At 33.8% G+C, this 12,946-nt stretch overlaps 2 protein-coding genes across 3 annotated transcripts in view; both read left to right on the forward strand.

Moving 5' to 3' along the window:
• LOC142236621 (uncharacterized protein KIAA1143 homolog) lies at positions 1–9,390 on the forward strand. 2 transcript variants are annotated; one of them, XM_075307848.1, is made up of 3 exons: positions 1–216; positions 301–445; positions 9,087–9,390. In XM_075307848.1, exons 1-3 carry the CDS (start codon positions 112–114, stop codon positions 9,305–9,307), a joined length of 471 nt encoding a protein of 156 aa, XP_075163963.1. In that variant the 5' UTR covers positions 1–111; the 3' UTR covers positions 9,308–9,390. The 2 variants fall into 2 exon arrangements, 1 of the variants encoding a protein (XP_075163963.1); XR_012722119.1 differs by lacking the exons at positions 1–216; positions 301–445 and adding an exon at positions 521–1,010 and having other exon boundaries at positions 9,087–9,184.
• MEP-1 (zinc finger protein MEP-1) overlaps positions 9,312–12,946 on the forward strand; it is a 21,151-nt gene continuing 17,516 nt past the window's right edge. Inside the window, exon 1 of the mRNA XM_075307846.1 lies at positions 9,312–9,460. The gene's annotated coding sequence lies outside the window, so the exon portion shown is untranslated. The remainder of the gene's footprint in view (positions 9,461–12,946) is intronic.

Here is a 12,946-nt window from a genome sequence, read left to right on the forward strand (position 1 = left end):
CAAACATTTTTGCAAATTGCAAATAAACAATCGATGACAACGTGTTGTGTTAATTTTTCCGGTAGTTTGTTTTTATGGAGTGCTTTTGTGAATTCTATCGAGTGTTAAACTATGTCTAAGCGCAACATAGCCTACATTAAGCCGCAAGATCCATCATTTTTAGCAAAACTAAAACAAGAAATCGGATATAAAGAGGGACCTAATGTTGAGACCAAAGTATGTCGGGTGCAGAGTGATCTTTTGATCCTTATCCAGCGAGTATAAGAACTAATCGTTTGACTATTTTACCGTTTACACCAGAAACAAAAACTAGAAGACTTGGATGCCAACTTTTCCGATAGTGAAGAACCAGAACGTGAAGACGAAAAACCTTTGGTGGTTGTCTTAAAACCAGGTGATCTTACTGCCCAAGAGGCCCAAGCAGAGGAGAAACGTTTGGCCAAAGGTAAATATAAACAAAATTATTCCAAATATCCTGGACCTGTGGGCATTGAAACGTGAATCTTGTTACCCAAGCGAGTGCTGCCTTGTGGATCGCAATGATAAGGTGTACTTCTATCCCACCCGTCCGTCCGGCCATCCACACAGTGTGGTGTGTCTGTCCGTCCATGGCTTTCTTTCGACTTGTTTTGCGTTGTTATTCGTCGTGGTTTTGTGTGTTTTATGGCGTAAAGCAGTGAATGCGAGTGTGTTCTGTCAGTTAGCTGTCATTTTGGGTTTAGTTGAGTCAGAGTCGAGCGTTGTGTCTGTCGCTAGTTATTTTTTCATTTTGTCGTTTCCACGCTCCTCTTTTTCTACAAAAAAAATCCAACAAAATAAATTTTTGCAAAATAGCAAAAATACATTAGCACAGTGAAAGAGTACGACGCATCGACAAGAAGAAGCACACACTACAAGAACCTAGTGAAAAGTGAAGAAAATCTATTTTTCAATCTAAATATCCATTAAAAAAATAAGAGTAACGGTGTGGCATAAAAAGTGTCTGTGGAATAAATGCAAATCTCAAAAAGGTATTGAAAATATCACTGGACTCTTAACGAAATTCTCACTTTGTCCATTTTTTTTCTTTGTATATCTTGAAAATGAAAATTGTTTGTGAGGGTCTTAAGGAGATTATGTTGGCCCTTTTAAAAATTTTCAACTTTGAATGCATTTTTTCAAGTCCTTAGGAAAAAGTTTTTCCTAACCTCAAAATTTGTGTTGCCTGAAAATTTTATTTTTCTCAAATTCTTGTGGTTTTTCTTGGGATTTTTTATGAGAAGTGTGAAGTTGTAGTATAGATCTTTGCCCTCGTAAAGAAATTCCTTCTTCCGGTAAAGGATATTGACCAGATTTATGCAGTGCTAGGAAGTTTCTTTTTGCCAGCGGAGCACCACCATCAATTAATCTGCATGAAAAAAATGAAGTCGATTCTATGTGACACTCATGCACACTCACACAGCTATTCGGCCAACCAACCAACCAACTGGGGCTCCGCTAAAGCAAACGCGATGATAAAAGTGAACATTAAAACGGAATGGGCCAACAACAAAAACAACGACAACGGAGGCAACAGCAGCTGCTGTCGTCAGACGACGACTACGATGCTAAGACAGCCCGCGCAATAAACCAACCAACTAACCGACCATCCAACGAAACAACTGACAGTAGGTTAGAGACACAGCAGCAACAACAACAACAATACCAATAATAATATGATGGAAGCAACAATAATCAGAGGCAGGGAAACGCGAGGGAAATGTATTTCAAATAGTCGATGGGTTATCAATAGAGGAGAAGAGGGGTAATTTAACATCTGGAATCCGCATCTAATAATTCTTTTAAGAATATGCCAAGGATACCCATCCTGCAGAGTTTTGTCCTACTGACCATGGATAGCGTTCTTGGAGCATTGGTATTCATGTATGTAATGGCAAAACAGTATGGGAACACTAGTTCCACATCCCATAGATTAGATAGCAGCAGACAATATTGGACGGACATGGGAATAAAAACGAACGTAAAGCGAACGAATATATGCTCAAAAAGGAATTTGAAACACACAAAAAACACCAAAGCAAAAACTAAATTGAAGAAATACAAAGAAACACAGGGCGAAGTAAAGGATGACAATGGCTGATGTGAAGAGTAAAGCATGATAAATTATCGAATGAAGAGAAAACCAAATAGGTATGAGAACGAAAATGGTTGGTTTCACATCCAATAACTGCGTGTTCTGTTTTCCATTCTTCAAAATAGCGCCAACAACAATACCACCACCACCATTTATAGGCAGCTGCTGCTCCTTCCTGTTGTACCATAACCCCTGCTGCCTAATAATGTTCTTGGTGGGTCCGTTTAGAGGTGTCTTACGATTGTATGTCGAGGACATGGCCTCATCCCAGTAAGGCGTTTAACTTAGTTTGAATAGGTTTTTAACCTTACACCAACACATAACTCCTCATCCTCAATATGTTCGAAGGGTCAATAATATCTGATTGAGAATAATGTTACTATCTTAAAAAGCTTTGTATGAGCTAGTAAACACATACTGTCCATGTATATTAGGAACACAAACGTTAAAAATCGGCTTTTCGACTAATCGTCTTTTAGTAAAAAAAAAAGTCGTAAAGTTGTAATTTTTAAATTTGACTAATCGACTTTTGATGTTTTGAAAAAGTTGAAAGCTGGAAAAGTCAACTTTCAGTTTTCCATTCTAACGGTCATTTTCATGTATCTCCGTTAGACTTTAACCCATAGTTAACAGAAAGTAAAGTCGAAATATCCTCTCTCCGGTTAACTTTAACTGAAATTTTTTTAGCAGTTAAGTTCCTAACTGGCATATGGAATATATAGACAAGATGACAGACATGTCCATAGTACGGTTTAAAAGTTCGTTAGCTAACGTAGCACTAACGGAGCTTCCTGAAAATGAAGGTTAAAAGGAGTACTAAAAATTTTTACAGAAAGGAACATTTTAATCTCTTGTATATGACATTTCTGGTCGGCTCAAGACTTTTAAAGAATTTCACGTAAAGCCTTGTCACTATTGTCATATTGAAGTATTATTGAGCTAAATGTAGAATCGGACAGGACTCATTAACATCAGCGAACGTCCCATCATATTGATAGATGAAATGTCGATAAGAATTTCATCCAGATATGTCGTATTCTTGCAAAACAAAATTGGGAAATTTGAAATCTAGTTTTTATAGTTTTCAATTTTGACCAATACAAAATGACTTTCGTTTCGTCAAAATTTAAATATTTAATAGAGCTCGACCGAAGCTTTTTTTTTTTTTTTTTTTTTGAAGCCAATGTTCAGCAAATAAAAAACAGTAATAGGCCGAAGCCGAATATTTTCCTAAAATTGGTAATGATAGAAGTTTGAAGTGTTTTAGCTCAATTAGCATATTTTATTGAACAAAGTCATAAAAGACAACAATAAAATGTAATTCAGTCCTTGTTCTATAATATTCTTTAGAATTTACAAACTTTTTATTAGTATTAAAAAATTAAGTTGTTTGCTACTATAATGATAAAAAGGATTTTTTGAACATTTTCTCTTTGCAAGCTTAATCCTCTTCCGGAAAAAGAAGTCCTGCTGCACTGAACAATTTTTTGCCACACTTTTCGGTGGAGCTCTTAAATATTCTATTGCCGCTGCTATTAAATGTTGAAAAGGAGAACTCGGCCAATATTCAAATATGTTGCCGTAATGTAGCATAGAATTTTCCATAATTATTCTACAATATGAATTCATTTCATTCCTTAACGCTGCTTTTTTTTTATTTATTTACAATTTTTTCTTTTACAATTTTATTAATTTATTTTATATACTTATTTATTTTCTTGGCGAATCCAAGCCGCAAAGCCATGGAGTCATGTTTTTCCCATATGGAGGACTTTGATCTTTATTTATACTGGGTGTTTTTCTGCGACAATACTGGAACAATTCGATCATTTATTCATAGTGCCGACTATCGATTTTTGGCCGAAGCCGATTCTTCGGTTCAGCTCTACTATTTACTCTTTAGGTTGTCCAATTTCGACTTAACTACACTCGATGTTTACAAAAGTCTATTGATAGGGTCTTAACGCATAAAATTAATCAAGCTGATTATATGAAGATGTAAATACCTATATGAAGATGTTAATATCTAAAACTGAAAATTGTTCTAATTGTTTTGGATTTTTAAACATCCCAGCAAACAAAAAACTAAAATGATATTTCAAAAAATTTGTGCAAATTTGGATCATCTCTAATAAATTCAAAATTGTATGCCTTCAAAGTTCATTTGAATGACCAATTTTTTCTCTAATTTTACTTATTATTTTCATGAAGTTTTTTTTTCTACACTTTTGTGTTTTACTATATATTTTTAGCAAATTGAAAAACAAGAGTTCCGACCAGTGAACCTGGTTATGTTAGCACCATAAGAGAATGTCTTAGCACAAGAAACCACAAACGCATTCGATACCAAAACATTCTAACTACTTTTCGAGATGTGCTTTATGATTATGAGAAGAAGAAAAGACGAACGCTGCAATGACAGTTTTAATTTTCATATATTTTTAAATTTTTTATACATTTATTTGTCAAATTTTTAATAGGGCATTTTCCATGATATATCAAAAAAAAAACTTCATAGGATTTCAATAAAATGGACAGGGGATCCCTGGATATACTTAAAAAGCAACGTTGTGGAACAACATATATAGTAGCTTTAGCAGCTACTATAGTTGCTACATAATAAATGCACTAACAAAGGGAGAAGATTCCTTACAATTATAGGATCTTTCCATAACGATATTGGGTATTTAAATATAGTCGTGGCTGTTTAGTACTAATAAATGGCACTGGTTCGCAAAAAAATTACATTTTATCCTACTAGCATGATTCTAGCAGCGGGTTCGTCTCAATATAAAACGAAATTCAAAGGTATACTACATACTTAATTAACTCGTATGGAACTAGAGATACATGGTACAATTATTTATAAGCTAGCCTCACTAGCCCAAAAATAATAACAAAAGTGAAAATGTCAACAATATGTTTTGACATTTCACTGAGTACTTCAAAGTCATCTGATGAACTAATTTGTATTTTGATTGGTCGCAATTGTAAATTACACATTACATTGCCGTAGAATATTTAATTCAAGTATATAGATATAATCATAGTTTGAAGAAATACTGCATGCACACAAAAAAATTTCACGAAAATTTTTCCAATTAAAATTTTAATTGAGTTTTAAAAAATATTCAATTAAAAATTTAATTGATTCAACAAATTTTTTAATTGAAACAAAAATCAATCACAAAAATAATAATATCAATTAACTTTTTAATTGACCTTCAATTAATTTTTTAATTGATACTATCATTTCTGTGATTGAAGACATTTCAATTAAAAATTAATTGGATCAACAAATTTCGTGATTGACCGCCCTCGTTGCAGTCGGGTCTACGGCCCGGGGCGGACACAGGGTTTTCAACCCTGTCCAAGGACTGCAAACCCCCATTTGGAGTATGCTTATTTCCCGAAAAACTCGAAAATACCAACTCCAAAGGGCTACAACAACAACAATAACATTTCGTGATTGAATCAGAAATTTTTTTTTTTGTGTGGTATTTGGTAGGGGAAATGACAAACACATAAAACCCCTTTAGCTACGCCTATGTTATTAATAAAAGATATTTGAATTTGAAGCAAATACTGACAATCAATGTTCTGTTCAAATGAAAAATTTGCAATCAGCTGATATCATGGAAGTACCTTACTAAATATGCCGTGATGTAAAGATACATATGTATTTTAAAAGTAAACTATGTATCTTTACATCACGGCATGTATTTTAAAAGTCGAAACTCGACTTGCTTAACATTTTAAAAAATCTAAAATTTCAAAATTTGGCTCCAGTAATAAATTTGAATTTTTTGTTTAATTTCAATTTTTCAATTCATCTTTATTAGTCTTAATTACAATGTTTGAATGAGATTTTATCTAATAGATATTGGTACAAATAAGATTTTTCATTGGAGATATTAACAATATGTTTTCAACATTTGAAGTGACTTCCCTTTCAAAATAGAACAAAAATAAATTTTCTTTCGTTTGAAATACGAATGAAAGAAAAATGACATTAAAATTTGTTTTGCTTGCCCCCGAAAAACTTTCGATGAAATCTTTTGAAATCAAAAAGGTATAAGACAACAGTTCCATGCTGTGATGTAAAGATACATATGTATTTTAAAAGTAAAATATGAAAGTCAAAACTCGACTTGTTTAAAATTTAAAAAAAAAAATCTAAAATTTCAAAATGTGGCTCCAGTAATAATTTTGGGTTATCTTTTGAAATCAAAAAGGTATAAGACAACAGTTCCATTTTGGAAACCTGAACATCGTTATGACTTATGTTGAAAATCAAAATGAATTTAATATCGCGTAAAATAAATGTTAGCTCCATGGTTATTATTTGTGAGCGTTATTTATTTATTATTTCCTTTAGTTCTGATTCGAACCGTTTAGGGCCTACCTAGGTTAGGTTAGGTGGTAGCCTGATGTATCAGGATCACTTAGACTATTCAGTCCATTGTGATACCACATTGGTGAACTTCTCTCTTATCACTGAGTGCTGCCCGATTCCATGTTAAGCTCAATGACAAGGGACCTCCTTTTTATAGCCGAGTCCGAACGGCGTTCCACATTGCAGTGAAACCACTTAGAGAAGCTTTGAAACCCTCAGAAATGTCACCAGCATTACTGAGGTGGGATAATCCACCGCTGAAAAACTTTTTGGTGTTCGGTCGAAGCAAGAATCGAACCCACGACCTTGTGTATGCAAGGCGGGCATGCTAACCATTGCACCACGGTGGCTCCCAAAATTACATTTTATCCTACTAGCATGATTCTAGCAGCGGGTTCGTCTCAATATAAAACGAAATTCAAAGGTATACTACATACTTAATTAACTCGTATGGAACTAGAGATACATGGTACAATTATTTATAAGCTAGCCTCACTAGCCCAAAAATAATAACAAAAGTGAAAATGTCAACAATATGTTTTGACATTTCACTGAGTACTTCAAAGTCATCTGATGAACTAATTTGTATTTTGATTGGTCGCAATTGTAAATTACACATTACATTGCCGTAGAATATTTAATTCAAGTATATAGATATAATCATAGTTTGAAGAAATACTGCATGCACACAAAAAAATTTCACGAAAATTTTTCCAATTAAAATTTTAATTGAGTTTTAAAAAATATTCAATTAAAAATTTAATTGATTCAACAAATTTTTTAATTGAAACAAAAATCAATCACAAAAATAATAATATCAATTAACTTTTTAATTGACCTTCAATTAATTTTTTAATTGATACTATCATTTCTGTGATTGAAGACATTTCAATTAAAAATTAATTGGATCAACAAATTTCGTGATTGACCGCCCTCGTTGCAGTCGGGTCTACGGCCCGGGGCGGACACAGGGTTTTCAACCCTGTCCAAGGACTGCAAACCCCCATTTGGAGTATGCTTATTTCCCGAAAAACTCGAAAATACCAACTCCAAAGGGCTACAACAACAACAATAACATTTCGTGATTGAATCAGAAATTTTTTTTTTTGTGTGGTATTTGGTAGGGGAAATGACAAACACATAAAACCCCTTTAGCTACGCCTATGTTATTAATAAAAGATATTTGAATTTGAAGCAAATACTGACAATCAATGTTCTGTTCAAATGAAAAATTTGCAATCAGCTGATATCATGGAAGTAGCTTACTAAATATGCCGTGATGTAAAGATACATATGTATTTTAAAAGTAAACTATGTATCTTTACATCACGGCATGTATTTTAAAAGTCGAAACTCGACTTGCTTAACATTTTAAAAAATCTAAAATTTCAAAATTTGGCTCCAGTAATAAATTTGAATTTTTTGTTTAATTTCAATTTTTCAATTCATCTTTATTAGTCTTAATTACAATGTTTGAATGAGATTTTATCTAATAGATATTGGTACAAATAAGATTTTTCATTGGAGATATTAACAATATGTTTTCAACATTTGAAGTGACTTCCCTTTCAAAATAGAACAAAAATAAATTTTCTTTCGTTTGAAATACGAATGAAAGAAAAATGACATTAAAATTTGTTTTGCTTGCCCCCGAAAAACTTTCGATGAAATCTTTTGAAATCAAAAAGGTATAAGACAACAGTTCCATGCTGTGATGTAAAGATACATATGTATTTTAAAAGTAAAATATGAAAGTCAAAACTCGACTTGTTTAAAATTTAAAAAAAAAAATCTAAAATTTCAAAATGTGGCTCCAGTAATAATTTTGGGTTATCTTTTGAAATCAAAAAGGTATAAGACAACAGTTCCATTTTGGAAACCTGAACATCGTTATGACTTATGTTGAAAATCAAAATGAATTTAATATCGCGTAAAATAAATGTTAGCTCCATGGTTATTATTTGTGAGCGTTATTTATTTATTATTTCCTTTAGTTCTGATTCGAACCGTTTAGGGCCTACCTAGGTTAGGTTAGGTGGTAGCCTGATGTATCAGGATCACTTAGACTATTCAGTCCATTGTGATACCACATTGGTGAACTTCTCTCTTATCACTGAGTGCTGCCCGATTCCATGTTAAGCTCAATGACAAGGGACCTCCTTTTTATAGCCGAGTCCGAACGGCGTTCCACATTGCAGTGAAACCACTTAGAGAAGCTTTGAAACCCTCAGAAATGTCACCAGCATTACTGAGGTGGGATAATCCACCGCTGAAAAACTTTTTGGTGTTCGGTCGAAGCAAGAATCGAACCCACGACCTTGTGTATGCAAGGCGGGCATGCTAACCATTGCACCACGGTGGCTCCCAAGGGCCTACCTAACTAGAATGACAATTTGGCTAGATGTGCAAAAATTCAAGTCATTTGCTAAAAATTGCGCATTCTTATTAGTTCTGCTCTGTAAAACTTATCATGTGGAATAACGCATAATGTGGTTCGGACCCGACAACCTCAAAAAAATCTACTTAAATCCCAGCGTTTCTAGAATTAATAAATCTTTCCTCTTGTTTTATTTGTAGAAGCTGCTGAAGCTCCGGCCGATTTAAATCAGCCCATCGTTTTTCGCAAACGTCACAAGCCACAAGAAGCCTCCGAAGCTGCCCTAACAACTTCATCATCAACATCATCGAAATCGAATAAAGCAGAAAGGACGCACAAGGAGGACAAGCGTAAAAAATCAAAAAACGAAAGTACTGCAAAATTATCCTTTAACGCCGACGAAGAAGACGAGGAGGAGTAGACGGAATTATAGGAGAAAGAGTTCATCCAAGCATTTGTCACAAAAAAATTCGATCAATAAATTGGGAAGTTTCCACGTAACAATCATTTTAGTAGACAGTGGAGTTGGTTTGTGGGAGATATATACGAAGATATACATATAGATGTTGAACAGGTATGTATGTATCTACGATGTGTATACCTACTATTAGTATGTATATCCAAATGTATATAATCAATGTTAGATAGGAATAAACATACAGACAAATACATTCAGACATATCTATATAGCTATGTGTATGTATGTAAGAATCTCATGAATTGCCCTTATATACTGGTATTTAGTGTACATATATACCGATGTGCATACACACGTACCTTTGTATATATGTATTTGGATGTGTGTGCGTGTAAATGAAATGAATTTTCTTGCTTATACATACTACATACTAAATTATTTTTAAGCTCTGGTTTGTTGTCGAATGTATCATCTCTTTTGTTATGTTCACTTTGCAGTAATTTAAAAATTTCAGTCAGTAAAATATTTATTTTCAAATTAAAAATAATTAAGTCAGTTTAGGATTCATTATTCCAGAAGACGTATTTGTATCTTACAGGATAATTTATAAAAGTACTAAAACTATATTTACTATATAATCGAGCGTATTGTCAATGGTATCGACGTCCTCCTTATAATATGTAGATTCTTGATCGGAGCAAAGCTCAAGGTGCACGTTAGCAATCAGTTAGTCTTACATGACGAAGGTGCGAGGTCCGATTCTCGTCATGGGTCCCATTACCACTGATCATTTACATACTTAATAATTACCTATAACTTCTATCACAAGCAGCTCATATGATGTTGATATTTATTGAAGCCATAATGAAATTAAAATGATATTAAAAGTTATCACCTTAGCTATCGCTCTGAAAGTACTTATTAGTTTTCTATTTGCATACAAAAAACCCATAAAAACCGATATTTCGATTCAACTTCTTGTAAGCATAGAAGACATCAAAAAAAAAACATATTAAGAGAACCTTTGTCCCTTAAATTAACTTGAATCTAAAACTTTCCATTGTTCCTCGATTTACCTGATATCCGAGTTTGACGTTTAGCTGAGAACAGAATTTTCTAATACGATAAATCTATTTTAACGTATGGGTCAGACCAGGAGAAGTGTGACATAGATCAACAGGGATTTTTAACTTTCGTGGATATATCGAAAATTATATCCATATATAAATTGTGCCAAAAATTGAAGTAAAATTCCCTCGGTTATTGTTGCTATTTAGCAATTGAAAATTTTGAATTTTGTATTCTCAAAAACGACTCAATATCTTTGAAAATGGGGGAAAATTGAAAGTTAAAAAATTGACTACACTGAGAAAAATCTTTTCAAAAATACTTAATATTTGTGGAGTTTGTAAGTCTTGAGGTAATGATGTAATAAAATCTTAGTTTTTATAGTGCTTTATTGTCAAATCTTTCCAATCAAAAAAAAAAAAAAAATAATAATAATAATAATAATAAATAAATAAATAAAAAACAAATAAATAAACAAGTATATACGGCCGTAAGTTCGACCAGGCCGAAGCTTATGTACCCTCCACCATGGATTTCGTAGAAACTTCTACTGAAGACTGTCGTCCACAATCGAATTACTTGGGTTGCGGTAACACTTGCCAAGGTATCTTAAAACTTACTTACACCGTCTTCTAAATTGCAATGTAGTCCATACGTGGTATATATTAAACTAATGCCGATTAAATACGTATATAATTATTTTTGACAACATATTCCATAGAAATAAAATTTTGACAAAAGTTTATATAGAAATAAAATTTTGACAAAATAAAACTTTGACAACATATTTTATAGAAGTAAAATTTGGACAAAATTTTCAATAGAATTAAAATTTTGACAACATTCTCTATAGAAATAAAATTTTCTATAGAAATAAAATTTTGGTAGATTATTTTTGGCTCGAGTGGCAACCATGATTATGAACCGATATGGACCAATTTATGTGTGATTGGGGATCGGCTATATATAACTATACACCGATATGGATCAATTTTGACATGGTTATTAACGGCCATATACTAACACCACGTTTCAAATTTCAACCGGATCGGATGAATTTTGCTCCTCCAAGAGGCTCCGGAGATCAAATCTGGGGAACGGTTATATAGCCCCCATATATAATTATGGACCGATATGGACCAATTTTTGCATGGTTATTAGAGACCATATACTAACACCACGTACCAAATTTCAACCGAATCGGATGAATTTTGCTCCTCCAAGAGGTTCCGGAGGTCAAATCTGGGGATCGATTTATATGGGGACTATATATAATTATGGACCGATATGGACCAATTCTTGCGTGTTTGTTAGAGACCACATATTAACACCACGTTCCAAATTTCAACTGGATCGGATGAATTTTGCTCCTCTAAGAGGTTCCGGAGTTCAAATCTGGAGATCGTTTTATATGGGGGCTATATATAATTATGGACCGATATAGACCAATTTTTGCATGGTTGTTAAAGAATATATACCAACACCACGTACCAAATTTCAACCGAATCGGATGAATTTTGCTCCTCCAAGAGGCTCCGGAGGTCAAATCTGGAGATCGTTTTATATCGGGGCTATATATAATTATGGACCGATATGGACCAATTTTTGCATGGTTGTTAAAGAATATATACCAACACCATGTACCAAATTTCTACCGGATCGGAAGAATTTTTCTCCTCTAAGAGGCTTCGAAGGTCAAATCTGGGGATCGGTTTATATGGGGACTATACGTAAAAGTGGCCCATTTGCAATACCATCCGACCTACATCAATAACAACTGCTTGTGCCAAGTTGTTTCGTTCGGAAGTTAGTGTGATTTCAACAGTCGGACGGACGGACGGACATGCTTAGGTTAGGTTAGGTTATGTGGCAGCCCGATGTATCTCAGGCTCACTTAGACTATTCAGTCCATTGCGATACCACAGTGGTGAAATTCTCTCTTATCACTGAGTGCTGCCCGATTCCATGTTAAGCTCAATGACAAGGGACCTCCTTTTTGTAGCCGAGTCCGAACGGCGTTCCACATTCCAGTGAAACCACTTAGAGAAGCTTTGAAACCCTCAGAAATGTCACCAGCATTACTGAGGTGGGATAATCCACCGCTGAAAAACTTTTTGGTGTTCGGTCGTAGCAGGAATCGAGCCTACGACCTGGTGTATGCAAGGCGGGCATGCTAACCATTGCACCACGGAGGCTCCCACGGACATGCTTAGATCGAATCAGAATTTCACCACGACCCAGAATATATATACTTTATGGGGTCTTAGAGCAATATTTCGATGCGTTACAAACGGAATGACAAAGTTAATATACCCCCCTTCCTGTGGTGGAGGGTATAATAAAATACTATAAAAACAAAAAATTTTTTAGTTTATTACAACATGACGTCAAGCCATACAAACAACAAAAAATTATTCTGAAAGTTCAAATATAAAACAACCACTACTATTATATTCGTAATATTTTAACCCCCATATGCAATAAAGTTACATAATACTTCAAGCCTAACTACTTTTACCATATAAATTCATTCGATAAACTGTCAATAAATTGTTTTGCATATGGGCATAAATA

Source organism: Haematobia irritans, chromosome 4 (genome assembly GCF_050003625.1).
Source record: "Haematobia irritans isolate KBUSLIRL chromosome 4, ASM5000362v1, whole genome shotgun sequence".
In the NCBI taxonomy this organism is placed as follows: Eukaryota; Metazoa; Arthropoda; class Insecta; order Diptera; family Muscidae; genus Haematobia; species Haematobia irritans.